We start from the raw sequence: 26,318 nt of genomic DNA, 5'->3' as shown, positions 1-26,318 counted from the left end.
GCGGGGCGTAGTAGGTCATAGCAGTTTATGTATGAGGGTTTCCATGTACCGTCTTCCCCTGCCACCCTACCAAGATCTCTCGCTACCCCTTTGCCCCCCCATGTAAAATTTTCTAGATCCGCCACTGCTTTAGTGTGTTAATTTAAAATGATTTGCGTGTCTTGTTACTGAATGAGCGCAATGCCCAACATAAACCTTCTGCATCTCATCTTTGCCACTGCTCCCTCTCTGCCATCAGCAGTTCCACAGAGACAGCTTTACTCGCTGCTCATGCAATGCTGTTCCTATAATGCTGCACAGCCACAGCCAACACACTGTAAGCCACAGAATACAAGGCCTTGTCAGTTATAAAACAGTAAAATTAATCTGGAGATGAAGCATGTATGATTGCATGGTGTTGCTTTTTGAACTTTAAAATACTGGGTGTGAGCCTGATTAAATCAGCTCAGCATGATTAAAGAATGACATTTTAAAATAAAAATGTAAATAAATATCAACTTTATTCAAAAATGATTGAAAACAAAGTAACGTACGGTACAAACAAAGTGAATGAGTCAGTCTGTGTCACTCTGAGTTTTAATGATCCGTCTGGTTGGGCTTTCACTGAGGGTCCCAAAACTATTTGGCGGCCAAAGCTGTATAGGACAAAGGGTACAGAGAAACAATGGGTTAAAAGAGAGATAAGACTCACATAACAACAAAATAAAGGACTTCCAACCATTATGTGTAACACTTTTTCTCATTTCTTGGACACATATTGCTAATGTGTTCGACTTCATACAAGATCTTGTTATTTCATCAGCTGTCGTAATAGGGCCTCCAGTGGAGTGCCGCTGTCCAATCAGATGGACAGAAGGTTGGCTGACCTGTTTCCAGGGTCGTGGTTGCTATGACATCCAGTGACATGACAACACAGCAGAATGGAAAGCTAGACAATATGTTGTCCAGGCTTTGGTCAATCAGACACATTTGCTTTGAACTTCAAACTGACTCACATCTCTGAATTGTGCTTAAAATGGCCATACTGGACTAATGAAAAACCAAATGAACACTGTTAGAACCAACATATGAAAGGTTTAATTGTAACTATTTTCCTCATTTGGCAAAATAACACTTCTTTATATTTATTTTTTTATAATAGATGACAAAATACAGTACACCTCCCCTGTTACCTTCAAGCATACTCGCCCTCGGATGAGAGCATATGGAATTGGGCCATAGCTCCTTGAGTCAGTGGAATTCCTGAGGTTATCCCCTTCTAGCCATACATGGCCTTTTGGAACCTAAAAACCATCACCACATGGAAAAAGGGCAAACAATGATTAACATATAGACTGTTTTACCCCACAACAAAGGAATCAAATAGAAGGCAAATCTCTGAAATTGCACCAGTTCTTAACTTTAATATGTAAAAGTGAGTTGAACTTTTATGTAGTGAGAATCTACCTTAACCCCACCCCCTACCTCCAACGAGTCACCTCAGTCATCCCTCCCTCCTTAGCCTATCTTAACATCAACCTGTCTGTCCCTCTTTAACCCCGAAACGTCTTAGGAGAGGGGTCATGGGTAACGGGCAGGGTTGGGAGGGATTTATAAGAACTTCAAACAGGGTCATTAGGCTGTTGGCTGAGATCTGCGCCCCTCTTACCCAGGGAGGGCAAAGCAAGAGAGGGGCCTGAGATAGCGGGGCAGAGAGAGAGAGAGAGAGAGAGACAGAGAGACACAGAGAGAGAGAATGGGGAATGAGGGAGATAGAGAGGGCTAAGCTGCGGCTAGCAGCAGTGTCCAAGGGTCTCCACCGCGGTCCGACCTGCCAGTGGGGCGGTCATCCAAGCGGGCTCTAATTCACAGTGACACCAATTATGATTAATCTCATCACTTTAGGAGAGTAGGCTTGTCAAGGCCCTAATTAAGTACGCTGTCCCCCTATATGTGCAGACAGGATCAACAACACATTATATTGTCATAATGGGCATCACAATCCACGAGTCTATTTTTGTGTTGCCTAACTTTTTAACGGCAAAAGTCTTCTGGAGGAAAGAGAAAAACATGAATAAGGAAACAGAATAATATCTTCACTGAGGTGACGTCACGTCTTCGCCTCTGCCAGTATTTCTTAGTCCCATCACCCTGCTCTTTGATTAGAGTCTTCGGTCCTACTGTGGGATGCTGCGTTACGTTTCATATTCGATAATTGAGACAGATGATGTGACATAATAACGAGCGAGTGACATGTTGACCTAACATGAGGTAAACAACTCACTGAATAACGACGACACAAATGAATATCATTAAAGGAGTCATCTGAGAACCATATGTCAGCATGCTGGATTCCCACCATTACACCTCATTAACATGGTAACATATGCTGGCTCCCAAGCACAGGAAATAGAAACACCACCGTTTGTCATCTGCCAAACCAGAACCCGCCGTTTCGCCTCATCTTCTATTTAAAAAATAAGCATCATCTTTGTTGCGCTCATCATCAAGACATAGAGGTTTGATTAAGAATAATTCAAGCGGCTATCCAGAATTTGGTGAAACCACTGCACACACAAACTTAATTGATTGAAATGGATGAAAACTTTTTGTAGGCGCTCTCGCCATCACTTCAGTTCTATTCAGGATCCAGCCTGAGTAATACCACTATGATGGTTAATCAATTTGATTGACAACAGCTAAACTAAGCACTTTGATTTTGAGTCCTGCAAAACACATGACCTTATTGCGAAACCCGAGCCTGAGTAAAGACAAAGGTACTTTAAGGATCAACCAAGCAGTATTTCGGAAAAGTGAGAAAGCGAAGAGGTCTGAAACTTGACCTGCTGTACTGCGGCCAGCAGTGCACGAGGATAAAATCGTATGCATATCACCTTGCAAGTCGCAGGTGTGTGAACAAAAAAAAAAAAAAAAAAAAAAAAAAAAAGAGTAAGTCAATGCAAAGCTCTGAATTAAAACCAAGTTGATGCAAAGCAGCGGTGTAACCAGATAATGCACCATCCTTGACTCTGCTTTTCAAAGACAACTGCTGTTTTATGCACCTGTAAATAGCCACAAAGACATTAGCGTCACTTGATTCTTTGCATGCACATAAAAGGTTGTGTTTTAGAAGCTTCTCTGCAGACAGGGTGGTGTGGAAATACCCAAGTCATTTGTCAGATTAGCACATAAAGAGCATAAACGTGATTTTGACAGTGTAACAGATAAAACTGTCATCAACAGACGTTTCCAACCACAAAGATTCCCAAAGATCCGGGTAGGCCCAACACTGAGTTGTAGTATTTTGAGTAAAGATACTTTGACTGGCTCTGCCGGCGGCTCTGGTGTGATGGACGGCAGAGATTGCACACGTTCTTTGGTTGTAGGCTGGGGCGACGCGTGGCATTGTGTACCTGTCAGAGACGTGTCGAGAGGCACTGAAACTGGAGCTCTCCTCGCTGTGGAGGTGTGTTGTTTAACAGCCACACCATTTCAGTGCTCATTACATTAACATGATTGAGGTGGTGAATTATGTTCATCTTAAATACATACAGGCGTATGTAGTTCATCTTTCACCATATTACTCTGTCTATCTTTACTCCAAGAAACAGAACGTATGGGGACATTTCACCTCTCTGTCACCCTCTCTCGCCCTCTTTGCTATAATATTAGGGATCAAGTGTCATTGTTTTGACACAATAGCTCAGACACAGAAATGATTTCTAAAAGGTGACAGGGCAATTAGTCTGCTGTTGGATCTCTGAGGGTGGAGAGGACCTGCCTGTCTGTCAGAACAAAAAAGGAGGTGATGACAGCGTCTAACACTGCCTTCCAAAATATATCTTTACGGGTCCACCCATAATGGCTCACACCATCCTAATAGTCACACACAAACACATACATCCTCTGGGGAAAAAAACTCCCTGAGGGAGCCTAAACATTTATGTTAACAGCGGGTATTTTCTCAGTTAGCCCAAATGTTGTCACATAAAGCCGGTGATTTTGCTCCTGGGAGTTAAAAGAATTAACAGCGGAAAGCATTTAAGGCTGCATGATATACAAATAAAAGGCTTAGTGACAGAAGACTAGCATACTGGTTATTTCAAGCTGCTCATCGGCTTTGTTTATTTGGAGTTGCAAAATATTACAAATGCAAAATGTCCACAACAAGACACAAGCTTGCTTGCTTATGCCTATAAATGCAGTCTCAAAGGGGGAAATTGTCCTACGCTGAAAACCAAAAAAAATCATAAAAGCTCTCAGAATTTTTTTCTCTCTCCGTCTCTCTATTCCTGCTGCATAATGAGCCAAACTCCAGTCATCCACCAGGTACACAAGAAAATCCAGGTACATTTGTTGTACCAGTGAACAAAGCTTTCCTGCCCTTATGTTGGATGTTTACAGGTATCACTTTTAGTCCTGCATTAGAAAAGCAATAATGTGAACAGTTAACATGAATAACAAAAATGTAGGGCTGTAACCATTTAAAAATGGATGGGTCAAATACAATGCCACAGTGTCTAGAATCAATACTAGCAGTTTTACATTTTCAAATGTGAGTAATATTTTATATTTCATTATGGCATAAAACCTGATGTGACAGTGGGGACACACAATACATGAGCACTGTGTTGTTCAACAGATTTATTTATTACTCCTCTTTAATTAATCTGCAGCAGTTTTTGGCAATTGACTAATCATTTCAATTGTTCAATCAAGCAAAAATGTCAAATATCCTCTGTTTCCAGCTTCTCAAGTGTGAGAATATCACTAGATCGTTGAGTTGTGTACTGTTAGAAGGATAAAAAAAGACATCGTTTTTGGCAGCTAGATGTTGGGATGTGCATTTTTGATTTTTGTTTGATTATTTGCAGCCCTATTCTAAACCAAAACCACCCTGTTAAATTCACCACATGCATTGACTGAACACAGGCCCTTGTATTAAATTATAAAATACACTATTGTGTATTCCCACACTATGACTAACATTAATCTTATCTGTGTGATGTGTAGTTAATAATACAGATTTCTTTTTTTAAATCTCTAAGTTGATTTGAGACAATATGTCACAGTACAGAATGTCATGGAGACACTGGCTGTCCTTTCTTGATTAAAAAAAGTTATGTGTGAAACTGGACCAAGCTACACAGTTTACATATTAAAAGACAACCATATTCATAATGAGTGTAAAGCAGATCCCCATAATCTTGATTTGGATTGACAACAGAAAGCAGATGAATGAATGGACAGCTTTGAGGATTTACAGAGTGGCCTAATACATACAACATGCCACCAAGATATTGTCATTTATTGATTGGTTTTCGGTAGCTGCTAGATAAAAGTGAATGAAAGCAGAGGAGCATCAACATGAATGGAAGTCAATAAGCTTTATCCAAAACAAACCAAAAATACTGTAGCTGTCCACCTAGTGGGAAGTTTAAAAATGACCCAAACTGAAACATTTGTCACTACATCCTGGGATCACGAATCACAACGCAATGATGTCACCCATTACAAGTTCATTCCTCTGTATGTGGGGGTGAAGCTAGTCGAAGAGGAAACCTCTTTATTTCCTATTTCATTTGTCGAATGACACTTACAGGCTTGGCCTTACGCTGTATGTTTTGCTGAACTCATTCAACAGTCTGCCCATAGTCTATAAAATACACAATAAATTCAAAAACATGCAACCTTTGGTTTGCGAATGTATGCACACGCGCACGCACACACACACACACACACACACACACACACACACACACACACACACACACACACACACACACACACACACACCTCCGCCCACCCATCAGTCTGTCCATTCGGCTGGCACTAACTCTAACAGGCTTCAGAGAGATTGCAGGCCTGAGCTGTGGGCGTTGGGGAGAGAAGTAATAGAAAAGCAATGACAGTGGTTTCAGCAGCAGAACCCCTGCTCACTCTCTGGTTTTATCACTGTTCTGAGGAAATATAGGTGTTGTCAAAAGCTGATATTTTGACCAATGACACAAAATGGATGTGTGTGGCCTAAAATGTAAACAACTATGATAGTCTATAGACAGCGGTACACACACACACAAAGAAAACCAAAGACAAACTGAGAGACGGTTTTGCATTATGCATAGAGATTCTGTTTGTCAGGGTGAAACAAACTATCAAGTACTTTGTTGCATACACAGTCTTCATTTATGCTCTATTTTACCGTATCTTTTTAACCTTTTTTCTTCCAAAGAGACTCTAAAACTACTAACATGAACCTTTTTTGGTAAAGCAGGTGATCACAGGATGTATAAGAAAAGCAGCTGGAAATCATGACACTTATAACAAATATGGACTTGTGGGATGTAAACATACTCACATATGTATGGGCCTTGAAAAGATCTGATGGGGAACTTGTGCAGACCTTGTCACCCTCCAGTCCAATAACCCTTTTACAAATGTTCATATGTGGGTCAAATGGACTCTTTGCAATTACTATATCACCCCTGAAAAAAACATAAACATAATCAGTTAATTTGTAACAACTCATGGCCTTGTGTTCTTACTGCCTTTCCCTTCAAATCTGTGTGTGTGTGTGTGTGTGTGTGTGTGTGTGTGGGGTGGTGATGTCTTTGTTTTTATAATGTGAAGCACTTTGTGTTACATTGCTTTTGTATGAAAAGTGCTATACAAATAAAGATTGATTGATTGATAATAATTCACAGAAAAGGCAAACTATGTTGTTTTATCTATGATGTATAAATTGCTGTAATCCTGACCTTTAGAAAAAAAAAATCTTGCAGTGAATCAAAAATGTAAATTGTGAAATGTCTAAATTGCATACAAATCCACTGTCTGAAACCCACTTCTGTATTTTGAAAAGCTGACGACTCATCCGTTCAGAGAAAACAATGTCATGGTTGACAATGGTAGGCTCCATGGATGGACCAGAACACTAAAGTAAAAAAACAAGAAAACATAGTTATTTCTTGTGCATAGATAAATTAACATAATTTGAGACCAGAAAAAAATCTGTCATTCATTCTGCAATCTTAATAATACTAACCACCACAAATTCTCCAATGTATTCAAATGCACAATGTGCAATGCAGCCATACTGGACTGTGTAGCCCACAAACCCCAAGGTCTTCCCCAGCACGCTGCGGAACATCTCCACCTACAGCACAGAACACAACCATGGGTTATGGCACAATGTCAGTGTACATACTTATCATAGGCTCTATACATATAGTGGTATGAAAGGATTCAGTGTTTGATCTATTTATATGGCCTTATGTCCTTTACAGGATGTCTAAAAGCAAAAGCTGTTTAGGGTTTAATTTCTAAAGGTGTGGACAAGGTTGTCACAGTTGGCCTAATGCTAAGATGGCACATTCCCTGGTGTTTCATTCTCAGAGGCTGAGCGGACAGTTCACACTAGAAAACTGCCCTGAACTTTGATCCTGTGTAGGATGGACCAATCAACACCTTGCGCTCAGGTGATGGACAAACACAGAGGCTGTGACACATCCAGCCAAGCAGCTCTGCACCGTCTGCAACTAGTCCCTGACACTGTACTGCCTCCACTACCACCACAATCATTAGAGCAGTTATCAACTTCTGTCAGCACCATAGAAACACAAAGACACCCCCCAGCACCCCTCCACCCGCCCTGCAAACACTGTCACACAAACACACACAAGGACTATCCGTGTGTCTTCTGAGCAAACATCCCAGCCCCACTCAGGTTATTGACTTTTACTCAAGCTGCAACCTGTTGGACGGACAGAAGAAAGTAAGTCAATCTTTACACACTGCCGTGCAAAGTGTGTACGCAGGCACACCTGCACGCACACATATGCAAATACACAAACAGATTGAAACTGTATGTTTTTGAAAAGAGTAAATAGAGCTTGGCTTAGAGGCTAGTCTGCACTTCAAACATTTTTACCTTAGGCCGCTGCCCTGCCAGTCCACCACAGGGTAAAGAAATATTTTTCTCCGTCTCCCTTATTCCTTCTGTCTCTTTCTCTATTTCTCTCTCCATGTCTTTTCTCCCTCCCAGGGTATTATTAACAAAAGCAAGTAGAGCGGAAACCAAAGCCCCAAATCCTCAGAGCTCTGGGAATGACTTCCCAAAGATGGACACGGATTAGACCCCCAATTTCTCCCTTGCCCCACCACCTCCACCCCCCTTTCTCCATAGGTCCCCAACAGACCGGGTGTCAGGTGGCTCTCCCAGCCCTGCCAAAGGTGTTACCCCTAATCCCATTACCCCCCTCAGCTCTTCACACACACACACACACACACACACACACACACACACACACACACACACACACACACACACACACACACACACACACACACACACACACACACACACACACACACAATGCTCTCTTATTCATGCCAACTATATTCCACCTATTAAACCCTCTATCCATTCTTTCATCCCTAGCATGGTTTGGCTCTTTGGCCCATTCGCCATCCTCTCTGATCCAAAAAAGACCAATTCCATCCTTTCACTTCCCCTTGTGCTGCTACTCCACTCTTCCCCGTGTTCCCTGATCACCCCTGGCAACCCTCTGCTTTTTGCCGCCACTATGAATAACAGCACTCGAGCAGGTGAAGGGGGACATATATATACGCTCAGCACAGGGCCCAAATGAAGTTGCCCTTTCCAGTCACATTCTGCTCTGGTCTCTTGTTCTGTTCCACAGGAGCTTTGAATGCAGTCCTCCCACAGCTGGTATAATGACACCTCTGGCCCTATATTTCCTCTGTTGGGAAGCAAGTGGTCTAAAGGTTTATGTGAATCTCTAGGTCCGCACTAAGGCGACATGTTCAGCTCTATTTGTCTTGCCCTCTGCTTCGTCCACCAGCATCTCTGTCATTGCGGTACTGTAATGCACTCTCAGACATGATCTTACATGTGCTTTTCCTTCTGCTAGGCTGGGGATCAGGAATCTTTGCTAGCACTCATTCGCAAAGCACAGTGGACAGCCTCCCGTACAGCTGCCCTCATATCTCTGTTTCAACCCCCCCTCCATTCCAGCCTGCATTCATCATAGGTAGGGATTAAGGGACTTTGCATAACAAGATCACACGGCCAGTGACTGATATCAAGAGAGTCCATATGCAGCCGCCTGGTTTTCTGAGACACCCTCTGTCATTGATAGTGTGTGCCTGTGTGTGTGCACATGTGGTGTGATGTGGTGCGACTGTGCACAGACAAAAGCATTACCTATGTGTTTCATAGAAGTGTATATATGAGCTGCAGCGACTCCTTTGGGATTCAGAATGAGGTGGGCATCCACAGAGACCTCTGATTGGATCTCTATTACCTCTAACTCCCCGAGCAAAGAGTCAGGCAACCCACACTATCTCTTAGCCCTAATACCCAGTGCATGTGTGCGTGTGTGTGTGTTGGGGAGCACCAACATTAATTGACTGCTGTATTACAGCTGTAAATTAACACAAAGTCTCTCTGTTAATCCAGGATTACACGCCAAACATGTTCATGGGAAAACAAAGAAAGTCAGCGCAGCCCTCTCTGCAGCACCATCTGTGGCCAAGGGCCTCCTGTGGTCACAGCACAGCGTTACAGTGGGGAAAAGAGGGGGATCCCAGATGAATAGCTGTGGATGGAAACACCTCATTGTGTGTTTAACTCTGTGACCCTCTTACTGAGGGAGCCCCGTTCACTCAGGACAGAGCGAGCACAAGTATGAAATTGAAAGATTTTTTTTTCCCTCTTTTTTTTTTGTTGCAATAACAGCTATGAGCATAAAGTGCAGCATTAATAGGGATGCCCATCACGGTGTCCACCGAGCTGTCAAAAGCATTTCAAGTGTACAATTTGAGACACTGCTGCAAAAACAAAATGTGAACAACGTGCATTTCTGCCATCAGCATTGACATGAATAAAGAGGCTTCCTGAATGTCGCTATGACAGACAAGTCCAAGAGAAAATGGAAATAGTCTCTCATAAGTTGATAAGCATAGGGCAAGTTGTTATTGTTCTTTCATATCATCAAATGCAATGCTTTCTCTGGATGAAAACAATGAAATGACCTTGGCAATATTCTAATGTTTAAGTAAATTGTCCTATAATCAAGATTGGTGGCATCTAGAAGCATTAACACATACATAAGAAATGTTTTAAAGGTTGGAGGATAAAGATACTGTTGCTAATGTCTTCAATATTTCTATAAAAGTACATTTGTAGATTGAAAATAATGTTCTGCTTCAAATCAACATAATAAAATATAAACATTGTCATTTTTCTGTCAAAGCTACGCAGTCAGTTCTGTTGCATTTTGCTAAGTATCAGTTGGGAAATTAAGCCTGCGTAGGAACAGCAAGCAAACATTTTTTTTGTGAAGGTGAGGCCAATAACAACATATCGAAATTGATATCTAATTAAACACACTATTGAAGCCATACGAAAATATTCAAAAAGGAATTACCGCTACTGGTCTCAAGAGAGTTGAACCTGCCATTGGCTGAGTAGTGTTAATTGATAAACATGGCCAGTCTATTAGAACCACAAAGAGAATCACAATCCAAACAGTACATAAGGGCCTTGCAGTGGACTCCTTACACAACTAAATTAGGAAAACATGGGCTGAGAGAGAGCTAGGCAACAGGGGGGCTAAGAGGCTTACAAGCCCCTTGTCAGATATTCTTTTTCTCCCTGAGGATCCCAGATGGAAGGGAGTCTGGAGGACGAATCCCACCTCTGATGTCTTCCTCTGGGCAGCAGAAGGCAGAGGAGGGTGTGGCATTAGTCCTGTTGCGCTTGTGCTTGATTTGATCTTAATGTGATCTATAAAAAGGAGGAGGTTTGGCAACCAGGGGGGTCTGTTTCAACTATCAGTCCAATCAGAGATAATCCTGCTGATTTAGACACAGACACCTGGCTGGATGGGGAGTGACAGATGTAAAAGTCCCAGTCACAGAGTACTATGTCTAGCCCCCAATCTTTTCTAGGTCTGCCTTCTATCAGAGGCTTAATTGAAGCAACTGATCTCCATATTGCTCTTTTCATTGTTGCTAACGGCAACACAGCCGTGAAACAGCTGAGCGAGGTTACTATTTGAGGAGCTGAGGGTTTAAACCTACAATCAATGGGTCAGCCAGAGCAAATAATAGCCAAGTGATATGAATACAACTGCTATGAATTGAAAGGAAGTGTGGGTTGACAGAGTCCCCAGCCAATTACATAGAATGGAAAAATCAGCCACTAAGCCTTATTGTATTGACCACATGCGAATGCATGGTGCTGGCCCGGTGCTGAGAGAATTGAAAGATCTTATCTGGTGTTGTATCAGATTCACAAAGGAGTTTGTGTTTTGCACTCGCCGGCTCACGACAAAGCCTGATATATTTTAACACTAGCTAATGACAGACACCTCGACCTAAAAGCAAACCTATGATTTCCTTTCATTCTAAATGAAATATATCTTTTCATTGTCTTATTTTTTTCCATCCTATAAATCAAGCTAAATATGGCTTGATGTACGGCATGCCGTATCAGCAAAAAATCTTAAAGAAAATCAAAATAAAGTAAAATATGGGATGTTGAATAAATGGAAAAAGTCCAATCCTTAGACAAAATTAGCTGCGTACAAAACCCATCCTACTCTTATTGTACTTGTGCCCTTAGAATATTACGTTTTTGTTAACGCTAACAAAACAAATATGGTGCATGTTGATGATAATCTTGCATCCCCCGGACACGAGAAGTGTACTGCTTCTCGCAGCTCCACACTGTTGGCAGAAATAAACTGAAGAAACCAAAACAATCTGACCAGGAAAGGTCTGACATGTTATGACTGCTGCCATTATATAGCTCAATCAGATACAGAGACTGATAAAACTGACAAAAAGACTGCAGAAAAACAAAAACATGCACTGATGACACATTGTAAAAGTGGGGAAAATGATGCTGTTTTTGTACAATTAGGCTGCTGTATTTACACTACCACAGACTGAATTGTGCTACACAACCCAAGGGTTAAATTGGGATTTGAGACAATTGGAAAAATTAGGTGACTGTACAGAGGATGTGGTGAAAGTTTCCACAGCAATGTACTCCTACATTCTGCACGTTGCACTGCTAAAGCTAGCTCTCCTCCGTCTGAGATGCAGGTCAGTCAGCGCATCTTATTTGTCTCCTATAGGCTTTCCACAATGCCCAGTGTTGTCAGTCATGATATATTCCCTTGGTCTCCTGTCAACACATATAAATCTCAACAGTGCTGTCAAAACAGCAGGACTGCCTCTACTGAGAGCATTTGTAAAGTGAGCAGTTGGGCTATTGCCTCCTCTGGAGCCTTACAGTATCCTGTGATCTTGTGCTGCCTCTGGCCTCTCTTAGCCACACAAAGCTTTTTTACAGCTGTCTTAAGGATTACACTTATCACTCATCAGTCAGCCAGTTTTAATAGTGGACATTATACAGTGCAAAAGAAATTGGCCTTTCCCCTGCCAGCGGTTTGCCTGATCTGATATGTGAAAGAGGTTTCCATCGTCAGTAGGCCTTTCCCAAAGCGGACATTCTGACTTGTCATATTAGGAACAGCACAGGTGTTACTAATAACATTAATGATGGCTCTGTTCTATTCAAGTGTCCCATGACAGTGTGAAAGTTATGGAGTTATATTCCTATCTTTATTCAAGAGCGCATTCTTTCAATTTGAGAGCATTTCTCACTGATATTACGTTCAGATTTTGTAATAATTTCCCTCGAAACCTTGCTCTCACACTCAAATGGTCATGCTCGCGCTTGGATTTTCTCTGCTTGTGCTCAATCTTTGTGCTCGGACTCAGATATGTTGTTCTGTGGACAGATTTCCTGCTCTCAGCTTTGAACCTTCTCCTCGCACTCAGCCTGATCCTGCGCGCTTGCAAATCTGCTGCTCTCGGATCTCTCCTGCGCGCTTGGATTTTTCTGTGTTACAACACTATCAAAATTCCACAACCAATAGAATGCCTAGGTGTAGTGTTGACCAATGAAATGATCCCGGCCCCGTTGAGGGTGCGTTCGTTTTATGTGAGAACATCCGTTGCGGCTGGCTCCTCTGTAACCATGGGTCTGTAACCCAAGTTTATTTAACCCCGCCGTCCATCGCTTTCTTATTAGTAAATGTCAATAATGTGCACAGAATGGTCGACGGTCTTTCACCTGCACCCATCAGGAAACGGGAGAAAGCTTTGAAGTGGGACATATCAAGTTACGTAGCTACACAACTATGAGCTATTAACTATAATTTAATGTTAGAGCCAAAAGTAAAACCTAAACTGTAATATAACTGAAAGAACACCAGAAACTGGATTGTTTGTGTTCTTTTTCCCATCACTGTTGTGTGTTGTTCATCAGAATTTAGTCTTCATTTCTTCATATAACATTAGTTTGAAAATGATGGATTCATATCAGTCTGTATAAAACGTTGTAATGTTAAGTACAATGTTATCACTATAATAAAAACAGATCTAGAATAATTTGCTCCTTAAATAGCAGTTTTTTTTTTTTAATGAATACAAAGCAAAATGAACAGAAAAAAACATAATTTTCTTTTCTTTTCTTCCAGTTGAGAATGAAGGGCTCGACCAATGCTGCATCATAGCAGCAGAGTCTTATCACCAGCCCATGAAAGCTAGAAGTCACCCTGCTGCTCCAGAGCTACCTACTGTATGACTGGCTACAGACTACAACCATCTGCAACATCATCAACAGCTGCAATTAAAGTCTCTTGGGGTCATATGGGACTCGGTTGTTCTCCATACTGCATCGTACACTATATTATTTTTCTGTTTTGTTATATTAGTAGTCTACAGACAACACCAAGTATCATTACTTAATCACAGTATATATTATTCTGGTGTACACTGTTGATGTGACTCACTGCTATTGATTATACGTCACTTTAGCTTGCTACTACCTCATAACTTTGCCTTAATTGCTCTTGTTTAGTTAATTTATTTTCTACTAGTTATATATACCTCCTATTTAATTCAATTATTCTATAACTTGTGTTGCAATACCTGAATTATCCCTCTTGTGAACACTAGGCTTATCTTTATTTTAGTTCATATCATAACCCTGCTCACAAACTCACCTGTACCTGGGTCATCAGTTTGCCAATATCAATGTTCCTGCTACAGTAAATCCTACAGGCAAAGTGTACTGCTTCACAGGAGTATGAACCATATGCTTTTTAGGTTTTGTGTCAAATATTGGGCAGTTGGTTATGAATTACTTATTGTTTTGACAAGGTAAATTAAAGCTGTTTAACAACCTGCAAGTGTCCACTCTGGTAAATTTAATTATACTGTTTTTAGATTTAGATTACAGAAAATGAAAAACCTATTTGCCTTGATAAGGGTTTTGATTTGTTGCAAGTATGAACATGGCTTTAATAATCTTATTGCTCTGAAAAACCACAATGATTTAAGAAATATCAGTGATACTTAAAATTTATTAATTGATTGTTTATGTGTGCAGACATTACAGGCACCTATTCATGTAAGCAGAGAACAAAATAGTTTGTTCTCTCTTTTATCACTTGGATTATGCAGGTGATGGTGCAGAAACGGGTGAAGTCCTTGTAGATCTCTGGCACTTTGAGGACAGACCGATCCAGCAACTCTCCACTGTTGTCTTTGTATAGTGTACTCCTATTTAAAACAAATTCATAGACATCAACACATAAGGTATTAGGTGTACATAGCTTTCTTTAACATCATTACTATCTTACCTTACCTTCTCTTCTCTGCTTTGGATTTGTGGACATCACAGTAATTGTCTCTCTTGGGCCTTGTTGTGCACCCTGTGAATTTAAGCAAGAAAGAAATAAGTGTATGTAACATGATTTTACAATTAAATTATTATCAGACTTGCCAATGTACTTGGTTTGTGCCACTAATGCCTGCCCTCTGCACACAGGTGAGTACAGGGGGAACCAATGGGATTTTGCGTTTGGAGTAATGTACTGACTGGAACAACACAGTAGTGTGGTTGTACAACACTGGTCCATGCACACGGTGCAGCTCAACAGGGGTACTTCAGCCCCACCTGGAAGAAGGGAAACTGAAACAAAATACTTGTTTGTTTTCTGTTCAATTTGCTTTGTATTGATTTCATAAGGGTAAAAATAAATAACTGCTAATTGTTTTATTATAGGAGTGGAATTGTATTTACAACTTTCTATATATATATATATATATATATATATATATGAATGTTATTGTTAAAATAATGTTATAAGAATTTAGAACATCTGAAAAACATGCAACAGTGATGTAAAAACTGATACAAACAATCCAGTTTCTTTTGTTTTTCAGTTATATTACAGTTTAGGTTTTACAATTGCCTCTAACATGTCTGAAATTAGCCAAATCCCCAGGAACATGGTTAACCAAACGAGGACAAATTTACAAAGTGGGGTCATTAAATACCAGTTGTAAATACACACATACTGTCCGTCATATATCGTTCCATCTAGCTAGCTATACTACTGATTTAAAGAAAAGCTATTTGTTTACAGACATCAAGCTAGGCTAGCGCCATATGCTATGTGCTTAATTTATGTTACTCACCCTCATAGTCGTGTAGCTACGTAACTTGATATGTCCCACTTCAAAGCTTTCTCCCGTTTCCTGATGGGTGCAGGTGAAAGACCGTCGACCATTCTGTGCACATTATTGACATATACTAATAATAAAGCGATGGACGGCGGGGTTAAATAAACTTGGGTTACAGACCCATGGTTACATAGGAGCCGGCCGCAACGGATGTTCTCACATAAAACGAACGCACCCTCAACGGGGCCGGGATCATTTCATTGGTCAACACTACACCTGGCATTCTATTGGTTGTGGAATTTTGATAGTGTTGTAACACAGAAAAATCCAAGCGGCGCAGGAGAGATCCGAGAGCAGCAGATTTGCAAGCCGCAAAAATCAGGCTGAGTGCGAGGAGAAGGTTCAAAGCTGAGAGCAGGAAATCTGTCCACAGAACAACATATCTGAGTCCGAGCACAAAGTTTGAGCACAAGCAGAGCAAATCCAAGCGCGAGCATGACCATTTGAGTGTGAGAGCAAGGTTTTGAGGGAAATTATTACAAAATCTGAACATAATATCAGTGAGAAATGCTCTCAAATTGAAAGAATGCGCTCTTGAATAAAGATAGGAATATAACTCCATAGAAAGTGACCCTGTAACCAAAGCAGCTTAATGGGATATATCCATCATTCATTTTATTATTTACCTGTGCTTTTTCTACTGTGACATAGGGCTGGGCGATATGGAGAAAATATTATAGATGGATATTTTTGACCAAATACCTCGATATAGATGTCACAACGATATTGTAGTGTTGACTATTGGTGCTTTCACAACATATTTACACAATGAGATTTTTGATAAATAATCATCAGTAATGTGGATATAATGACTAAGTTGGTAAAGGCAAATAATAGAACAGTTACAGTCAGAAAATGGTAAGTTCAGAAAATGACATAACTTTACTGTAATGCAGTCTTTAAAACCAGGAAAAGACAACACTTATGCCATATTACGATATTCCGATATCCAAAATCTAAGTCCATATCTAGTCTCATATCACGATATCGATATAATATCGATATATTGCCCAGCTCTACTGTGACATGTCAAAATGTCTCCTGTGAAATATGTTTATAAGCTGTAGATCAGAGCTCTACATTACACATTTTAGTGCTGAACCTCCCTTACAAACACATGTATGAGTTTAACACATTTTAGTTTTAGTTATTGGCGGAGACTTCAGCATACAAAAGGGCAGTTACAATGTGCTTAATTATTTTTTTAATCATTTAATCTATAGATTCATTTGTTGCAATACCTATTTTTCTGTTGTAAAATAGGTTCAAACTAGGGCTGCATGATATGAGTAAAAATATGCAATAACGTTGTTGAATATCGCAATACCACAAGAAGTAATACGGTTTTATTAATTTTTTTGGCTCACTTTTACTCACAACATGTTAACCGGCAACAAAGGATTCCATTCACTACGCTAAGCTAAGCTAGCGGCGGTGCTGCCGGACTAAGAAAATTGCATGGATTGAGACAAAAATGCGTTTGCCCACCTATATAAATATAGAGGAGACGGTGAGTTACCCTATTTCAACAAACGGTGGTGTGTTCCTTTAAAATGGAACAGATGTCTGATACATATTTTCCACTATTTTACCATTCCAAGAAGACTGAATGTGATGGTAAAAGCAGGAATAGTCTATGTTGGCATTACCAACTTTAAGCCTAGTGCTCATTACCCTGTGATCATTACTCACAACTCTAAAACTGTGAGTGCAACTCAGAAGATGCTGGTGCTCACCACATCTATCCACAGCTATTGTTGAACTGCAGTGACGTCCTACTGTATGCTTGCAGTGCTCTTCCTCCCCTCACTTTCCCACCTGCTGAGCCCTCCAAAACTGAATGTGATTGGGAACGTGATGCACAGGGATCCACACTGACATTAACTGTCAACTTAAAATGACTACAGTGTATAACCACAAATACACATAGCAATTTACATAGAGCTGCTACCATGTGCACAGACACATGAAGCTGCTTTGTATTGTGATGCACTTGTACAAATGCAATCAATTACCTATTTATTACATTAAATTACATAAGACCTATCATGACCTAAGGCTGTAAATTAGTAGATTGCCTCACCATCTCTTGACAGGGAATAGAATAGAATAAAATAGAGGTGTGATAAATTATCAATGCAGCTATTGTGATATGGTCTCTTATATTGAGATACTGCAGCTAACATCACAATATACTCTTTTGCCATTTGTCATTAAGACACCGGCAGTAAACATTTCTGTTATTTTGTAACATTTGGAATTTAAAAACTAATGTGTTATACTAGTCCGTAGTAATTTGCCATTTTTGTTGTGTTAAATGAAATAGTTTGAATATATGGGCATAGTGTGAATCATATATGCAAACTTCATCTAAAATAGTCAAATTTCTGGAAGTCATGTCTGCTTTATATACAGGTGGGAGAAATGTAACTCATGCATGTTGCTGTGTGTTAAACACTCAGATTCTATGCTCCTTCTCAAAAGGTTTTCGAATATTCAGTGACACTTAAGGCAATCTATTATGCAGTGAAGCAATTTAGTGTAGCCTACGGCTGGCTCCTCTACGAGAAGGGTGGTATCTGGGAGTGACACGTGACAATGTATCCTCACCCCTACGATAGAATAGAATAGAATAGAATAGCCTATTGTGCTGTTGTTACAGCTTTTATTCAGTATTATGTAATGCATTAATAAAGTATTTTAATTGCAGTTAATTATACTCTGACTGCTATAAAAGATATGGGTATGTAAACGAAGGGGCTGATTGTTACAAACAATATTAGGGTTCTGTAGTGTTATGCAATGAACCAACGAGGTCATAGCGTTACAAAGCCATGCTTTAGGTGACCTTTATCTTCATAGGCATTGAATAGCTGTTGGCCATTTCCAAGAACACACAAGATCACATTTATGTAAACAGAAAAAAGAACAAGCGATATTAGTTTTACTCACCTAGTGATTTGCTCCGATCATGCATTTACCACAACACGGCAGCTTCCACGGGGCCCCACAACAATCGCTGCGCTCATTGGTCGAGGACAACCAAGGTGTTCTTTGATTGGACAACGCGCCCCAAAACATTTACAGGCGTCACCGAGTTATAAGCAGTATGGCGGCCCCCATGAGCAGTGTGGCTAAACCCTCAGCTGAACGTTCACCGTTCAATACTACGAGTTTTCAGAAGAAAACGAGGAGCAAGTTAATCTCCATACCTGGTACCAGACCCTCGGTTCAAAATGGACAACTCTTAGTTTCGACCGGTGTCACGTCACTCGACTATCTACTCGGTCAGTCTGCTGTTGAGATTTCACGTTAGCGCTAGCTACCCAGGCTAACTGTGTTTCTCAATGTAACGTTAGCTATACACACTGAAGTTAGGTACCAAAGAATAATGTAATTAATTTCCCCAAAGAGAAAATGTATGATTGACACAGAATAGGGAGTTTTGTCACTGTCAGGACAATACAACCTGTACTAAAAGTGTGTAAGTTAACGTTAGCTTTATGCTGACTTCAGCAGGCATGTTCACATACTATGATTTTACATTGCAATGTTTATGGCCCATGGAAATGTATTTGCTTTAAGTTTTGTCTATAAGTTAACGTGCACTTAAGCTGATGTGACAGTAAGCATTCTCAGCTGTCTGATTTTAAGCCACCAAGGACCAAAATAGTCCAAAAAACTATGATCTCACTGTTAAGTCTTAATACATTTTTATATAACGAACAAATGTCTTAACATAAATGGCAAGATATGGTTTAATATCAGTTATCCACCTAACTGATATCAAATGACAACTTCTCTATGTCGTTATAAGGTCAGATTGATGATTCATAATATAAAATTAGACAGCAAAAGTTGGGTATCAACTTGACACCATTGTTATTATGAGCAAGTTATTAAGCTGGGCACTGATACACCTAAGTGTGATTATGAGAAGTTTGTCTGTGTAAATGCAGCAACGTACGTTAGTGTTGTGTCCGCAAATCGTATACGGAATATCACTTTATGCTTTTTCCCTAAACACTTATAATGGAAGTAAATGTTCTTAAGGAGAGAATACAACTTTGGAAATCTTTAAAATGAGGTAAAACATCCCCCATTTATTCTCTGTTCTCAAAGCCTTGATGGGGATAATCTTTATTTATTCTTGGCCATATTTTAATGCAATAAATAGCAGGTCTCAATCAACATGTTATGGCATATTTTCCCTTTTGATATGGGTATTTGGGTATTTATGAGCCCAAAGATACTCCTAAAATATAATTAATTTATATGCATTCCTGTGTTTGGGCCACTACCTTCTTGTGGTGTAAGTTTATTTTTTTTTGTATAGCCTAATTGATATGTAACAGTACTTGGTATTGTAATCATATCTGGTTTCTTGTTTCTTTGACTTGTAAAGCATTTTATAGGACTGCTCTATTTCATGATTATTCTCTGTAAAATAATTGTTTTTTAATGAGCAAAAACATTCAGGTGTGGCAAAACCTGAGATGTGTGTGTATATATATATATATATATATATATATATATATATATATATATATATATATATATAAAACCACTGTAGTCTCAGATTTACAGCCATGTACTCTCCTGCCATGGCAGACAGGAGCAATGTCTAGCAAAACCCACTAACATTGTGGGTTGAATAAAAAATAAACAATGTTCTGTGTTAATTGTATTCAGAATCACCAAGGACTGGCCTGAAATTCTCTAAGTTTACCAGTGGTCTTAGAATTTTTAACATGGTTAATGAAACGCTTGCCATAACCAGTTTGAAAGCAAAACATGCGAGACATCTCTTCAGATATCCAGATATTGGGCCTTTTTATCAGAGGACATTTTGACATGTCACAGTAGGGTTGGCAGTGGTTCAGAGGTAGAGAAGGTCGGCCCTTAACCACAAGATTGGCTGTTCAATCCTGTCCTTGAGCAAGACACTGAACTCCAAAGTTTCTCCCTGGACGCTATGTGGAGTCCACTGCTCCTAATGCTTAGGATTGGTTAAATGCAGAGATTCACTACATTGTACTGTATGATTGTATGTGTTGAATACTGATAACGTTTTTAAATAAAAGGAAAAGCACTGGTGTAAATAAGAAAATTCCTAATAGCTGAATTCCAATTAGCTGCTTCAGTTTCAAGGTCCTGCTACTGTATTGTGCTCAATATCAATCTTACTGAGACACATGAATAGAACGTAGCCATTGTTATTAATGATACCTGTGCTTAGGGCTGCACAATTAATTGCAAATGTATCGAAATCGCAGTATGGACTAGTGCAATTTCCAAATCCCAGGTGGGGCGCAATATTTGTTAAAGGCAAAGTATTTGTGAAACCATTCTGAATTAAGTATTGTGGTGCTGCCGAGACGTACCAGCCTACAAATCGTATCCAACAGACTTAAGTCCTCGCAAAAATCACACTGTAATCAATTTCATTTTAATATTTTTCAATGAGAATAATGATACAAAATTGATCATTCCCTCCAATATCGTGAATCATATTGCAATCGCAATATTAGTTAAAGTAATCGCAATTAGATATTTTCCTCATATTGTACAGCCCTACCTGTGCTTTTCCTGCTATGCCAAGTCAAAATGCCTGCTGTGAAAGAGGCCTACTTTCTTATAAAGATGAATTCATAGTGGAGATCAGAAGGGACAGTGAAGGAAACAGTTGGCCAAAGGGAGGCTCCAAGTGGTTTACAATGATTCAGAGTAAGACAGTCTCTGTAATATGTGACTGATATTATTATTGTTTCTTTTGTCTTCACAAACAGGTGGCGGGTTAGCAGTTGGAACAGTACTTCTCATAGGTATGTCTCTCACTTGACAATTGAACAAGGGTTTTAAGGTCCAATTAAATGGAATGATTGCTTCCTTAAAGGGTAACTACCATTTTTTTTCCTATGTCTAAGTGACTGATGGGAACAACAGTCTTTGACATTGTTCCAGTAGTAAGCAAGATTGCTGCAGTCGGCAGCAGCGAAACAAGCTGCAGTGTTAATAGGGCAACTGCCCAGCTTGTATTTACCTTCACAAAAGTTTTGCCACTGACAGGCTCAGATTAATATTCTAAGTGTCTGACAACATTATGGAAAGGATCCCTACAGATATAGACCTTTTTAAAATCTCTTTGAGACCTTTCTGTTTAACCAGAAACAGCTCTGAGGTCGCTAGCGCTAAACCCACCAGACTCCATTTAAAATAACAATACTTTTAGTGTGTATAGAGCCAACATATTTTCCCATGTAAATCGGTAAACTATGTTTATTTCAACCAAAACTAGAGTTGTGATGGTTGGAAAAGTGGAAAGACAACCCAAAATGGCTTTTCATGGTTTTATTTTGTTTATGTCGCCTTTTATGAAATGTATTTTACGATGCTAAAATTACTGTTTATTTACATGGAGTCTGGTGGGTTTAGCGAACGCAATTTCGTGGATGATTTTATGTTTAAAAAAGGATCTTACTCTTTAACAGAAATGTTGACCTCCTTAGAAATCCTTTCCATAATGTTGTCAAACACTTAGAATATTAATCTGAGCCTGTCAGTGGAAAACGAGAACTTTTGTGAACGTAAATACAAGCTGCACAATTGCCCTATTAACTTACATTGTAGCTTGTTTCGCCGCTGCCGACTGCAGCAATCTTACTTAATACTGGACCAGTTTCAAAGATTGTTGTTCCCATCAGTCACTTAGACACAAAAACATAGGAAAATAGGGTTGGAAAAAACTGTAGTTACCCTTTATGATATTCCCTGTTGAAACAGGGTGTTTGGGCAGGACATGAGACAGTGAGGAATACATTGTAAGTTCAAAGCAATCAGTTATCAGTTACGGAGAGAACTGTATTGTCATTGGACAGCCTAAAAGGCAGTATTATAAAAAAAAATGTGTGATGACTTTATTGGTCTTTTGTGTTAGCCTCACCGCAATTATTTTAGCACAAACTATGACCATATGGTCTGGGGAGTAATTTTGCTAATCATTTTTTTTAAATTGTTATCAGATGCCAAATTCTTGAGTTATAGCCATTTATAAATGAGAGTAACCTTTACCAAACAATACACCTCATTCAGGTTACAACTATGTCTTGAAGCATCATAAGCAAGTTTAAAGGGGTGATAGAATGATTATATAGGGTATTTTACACTGTTCCTTAAGGTCTCCTAATGGGGTATGTAACATTGGTTGGGCTGAAAATTGCCCAAATGCTATTTTATTAGGCCCTTAACTACCCTGTGAATATGGCTCTATTTGGAACAAGAGCTTTTCTTCCAAATATGGTATGCTCATGAATATTCAGAATGAGCTACGCGCTGATTGGTTTGAGCAAACTACATAGAAACACATGGGAGACTCGACAGCAGGTCTCATTGCAAAGTTATACATTACGTTATTAAATTCACTTCTGAGACTTTTTTAAGCGAGAAATCAACTATATAAAGCTAAAATATGGGCCGTTTTACGAAAATTGATGGCTTATTGCAAATTTGGTAAGACTGTGTCGGAGTTCAGCTGCCGGTGCTGCCTGTGTTGCTGCCTCGCTGCACGGCCTGCCTTCCTTTACACACCCCGGCCTGCTCTGAGCTCGATTGAGCTCCGTTACGGCTTGCAGCCCACAGCACTAGATACCCGCGCAAAGTCACCGTTTTGGGGTTAATGGACCAAACGCTGGTGCTCTGACAGAGCTCCAGGGCCTGCAGCTCCCCTCTTCCTTCTAGCTAAATGGCCCGTGTGTGAGAGTGAGAGCGCGGTCAGCGAGCTTGTTACACCAGCAATCTCTTACAACAGTTCCAGTTAATCTTGGCTGGCTGTCAGCATAACTAGCTATATTTACAGTTTGAATTTTGTCACGCCACTTATACAACATATCTCTAAAGGTCTTATAAAGCTAACAACAGTGTCCGATTTCAAGTTAATGAATTTTTGTGAAGATTAGGGGTTTCGTTAGCTATGACTGTCCCTTCAATCCTAGCTATGTGTAGCTAGCTACAAATCACGGATAGTTAGCTTCATTTTTGGCGTAATTTCTGTATATTTACAGTTTGAATTTCATCACGCCACTTATACAACATCTCCTTGAATATCTTATAAAGCTAACAACGGTGTCCGATTTCAAATTAATGAATTTTTGTGAACAGTGGGGGTTTCGTTAGCTATGACTGTCCCTTCAATCCTAGCTACGTGTAGCTAGCTACAAATCACGGATAGTTAGCTTCATTTTTGGCGTAATTTCTGTATATTTACAGTTTGAATTTCATCACGCCACGTATACAACATCTCCCTAAATGTCTTATAAAGCTAACAACGGTGTCTGATTTCAAGTTAATGAATATTTGTGAATTTCAGAGGAATTCTAGGAGGAGCTAGCTCTCATTGATAGAGCTACATCCAGCGGCAGGCTCTATCAATGAGACTCGCGGACAAGCAGCGTTTATTCATCCAATCGTTTGTTTAAATAACTCAACACATTATAATTACACACATTAAAAGATTAACTGGAACCTGTGGTAACAGATTGCTGACGTAACAAGCTCGCTGATCATGCTCTCACTCACACACACCGGGCATTTAGCTAGCAGGAAGAGGGGAGCTGCAGGCCCTGGAGCTCTGTCAGAGCACCAGCGTTTAGTAGTCCATTATCCTAAAACCGGTGACTTTGCGCGGGTATGGAGTGCTGTGGGCTGCCAGTCGTGACGGAGCTCCAAGTACCTCAGAGCAGGCCGGGGTGTGTGAAGGAAGGCAGGTCGGGCGGCGAGGCAGCAACACAGGCAGCACCGGCAGCTGAATTCCGACACACAGTTGGACAAAATTTGCAATTAGCCATCCATTTTTGTAAAATGGCCCATATTTGAGCCTTACATAGTTGATTTCTCGCATAAAAAAGTTTCAGAAGTGAATTTTGTAATGGAATAGCAGAGATCTGCGCGACCTAGATTCGGAAGACTACCTGATCTCAGGTCAGTTGTGTAGCCTATGTAAATGTTGGGGCGTGACCGTTCTCTTAATACACCCATGGGCTGACAAAGGTTCCGGTTTTTGGGAGGTTGACGTCAACTTCCAGCTTTGTTGGGATTCGCCTGTTTTCAGCGGCAGTTTCAAAATATGAAATTTTCATCGTTAAGGGGTATCAGTGCGACTTTGAGCTTATGTATGTCCTATTTACCCACCGAACTGTCGTTATTCAACTATGACAGGGTAAAATCGGTTTTGCATTCTATCACCCCTTTAATGTGTTATCATAGTTTGTGAATCAATGCTTTATTAAAACCTGAAGCCATATCCTTTTATTTTCTCTGACTGCAGCCATGGAAGAAAAGCTGCAAGTAATGAACTACCGTTACAATAGAAGTGGTCTTAGTTGATGTCAGTGCATTGGTGTTCACTGTTCAAAAAGATACATCGTATTTAATATTTCAAGCCAGTAAGATGCATGTATGCTACTCTTTTCTGAAGCATTATAGCCTTTAGCTATTTGGCAACTCTCTCAATCAAGTTGTATAGATTTTAAATGACACTGCATTAACCCATCGCTGAGAGTATACATATTATATATTCATGTACAGCAAATATTATATTAAAATGTATCCCCAAAACTGAATTCAGATGCACTTTTTAGCATGCCACAGCTAATGATACAGTCTGCCTTTTCTTAGGCTCTTTTTGGTTAGAGTGTCACCGTCTAGCAGAATAGCAAATAGACTAATGACCTGAAGGTCTCTAGTCAGAATCCCAGGTGTTCATACATCCACTGTGATCCTTAATTGACATGCTCATCTGCAGATGTGTTATAGAAGTTTTCGGAAGTACATTCAAAGCAAGTGTGTTTTCTAGGCACATAAATGTCTTCCACTGTATTATTATTGTTATTATCATTCATCATAGGCTAGGCTATATGCACTGGTAGACAGTAAGGTTAAGGTATTCTTGTTTCCCCTTCAAGCTGTAATTTGTGTGTAGCAAAGGCCTATACCAACTGATGATATTGCTTTGCCCTTTAATTCACCCCCCCAATCGATGCAGGAGTCAGTGATTATACACTAATGCGTTCTTCCCTTCCATTTTGTGAATCAATGTACGGTTGGTTTCATCTGGTAATGAGAGACACAGTAAAGGTGAATTGCGTGTGTGAGCTCTCTTGTGTTTGAAAAAGCAACGTGTGTGTGCACACTGTGCTGTCTGCGTGTCTGTTTTGTTGGGGGAGTTTGGAGTGTGTGTTTGTTTGTTTGTTTCAGGCAGTCGTCTCCTACAGTCTGCCCCTTTAGCTGTGATGGCCTGTTTGTGAGACACAGACATAAAATTATCAGACTGGTCGTTGTCTGCCTTTTGAAGTGTCTTGAGCTGTCCATCCTGATTTGTCTACTAGAGGGGGATCAGCGCAGTATGGCTGCTGTCTGAAGATCTCTCATCTCTTGTGTTTTTGTAACAGAAGGAACAAAGCTTTCCAGCTCTTCTTATGTCGAACACGTATGGTTTCATTCCATTAGTTTAAGTGAATATGGTTATGCTTTAATGTACCCATAATAATTACTATTAAATGTGGCCTGATTGTTTCACATGTTTAAATATTTCAAAGCTTTAAAGTGCACTTTGAAAATTAATTCTCTTAGATTTGTGTATAATTTTAGTATTTATGTAGAAGACTATAACATATATTTTGAAAGTAGTTCATCATAATTATTACTCTGACAAA

General features: G+C 39.9%; 2 protein-coding genes across 2 annotated transcripts in view; one reads left to right on the top strand and one right to left on the bottom strand.

Moving 5' to 3' along the window:
• Positions 1-475: 475 nt before the first annotated feature.
• immp1l (inner mitochondrial membrane peptidase subunit 1) lies at positions 476-18,660 on the bottom strand. Its single transcript, XM_028583125.1, has 6 exons — positions 18,562-18,660; positions 7,025-7,135; positions 6,825-6,913; positions 6,338-6,464; positions 1,173-1,283; positions 476-635 (listed from the first exon to the last, which is right to left on the bottom strand). Exons 2-6 carry the CDS (start codon positions 7,127-7,129, stop codon positions 555-557), a joined length of 513 nt encoding a protein of 170 aa, XP_028438926.1. The 5' UTR covers positions 7,130-7,135; positions 18,562-18,660; the 3' UTR covers positions 476-554.
• Positions 18,661-18,706: 46 nt separating this feature from the next.
• elp4 (elongator acetyltransferase complex subunit 4) overlaps positions 18,707-26,318 on the top strand; it is a 58,022-nt gene continuing 50,410 nt past the window's right edge. Inside the window, exons 1-2 of the mRNA XM_028583100.1 lie at positions 18,707-18,896; positions 21,399-21,434. Coding sequence (XP_028438901.1) covers positions 18,719-18,896; positions 21,399-21,434 — 214 coding nt within the window. The 5' untranslated portion in view covers positions 18,707-18,718. The remainder of the gene's footprint in view (positions 18,897-21,398; positions 21,435-26,318) is intronic.

This window comes from Perca flavescens, chromosome 1 (genome assembly GCF_004354835.1).
Source record: "Perca flavescens isolate YP-PL-M2 chromosome 1, PFLA_1.0, whole genome shotgun sequence".
Taxonomy (NCBI): Eukaryota; Metazoa; Chordata; class Actinopteri; order Perciformes; family Percidae; genus Perca; species Perca flavescens.
This window is presented reverse-complemented; position numbering and strand designations above follow the sequence as displayed.

Excerpts from the sequence above, each read along its gene's own strand:
- immp1l (XM_028583125.1), bottom strand. The coding sequence starts at position 7,129 with ATGTTCCGCAGCGTGCTGGGGAAGACCTTGGGGTTTGTGGGCTACACA. Across the intron at positions 6,914-7,024 it reads ACATTGGAGAATTTGTGGTG|TGTTCTGGTCCATCCATGGA; the intron begins GTTAGTATTATT and ends TTTTTACTTTAG. Across the intron at positions 6,465-6,824 it reads CAGCTTTTCAAAATACAGAA|GGGTGATATAGTAATTGCAA; the intron begins GTGGGTTTCAGA and ends TGTTTTTTTCAG.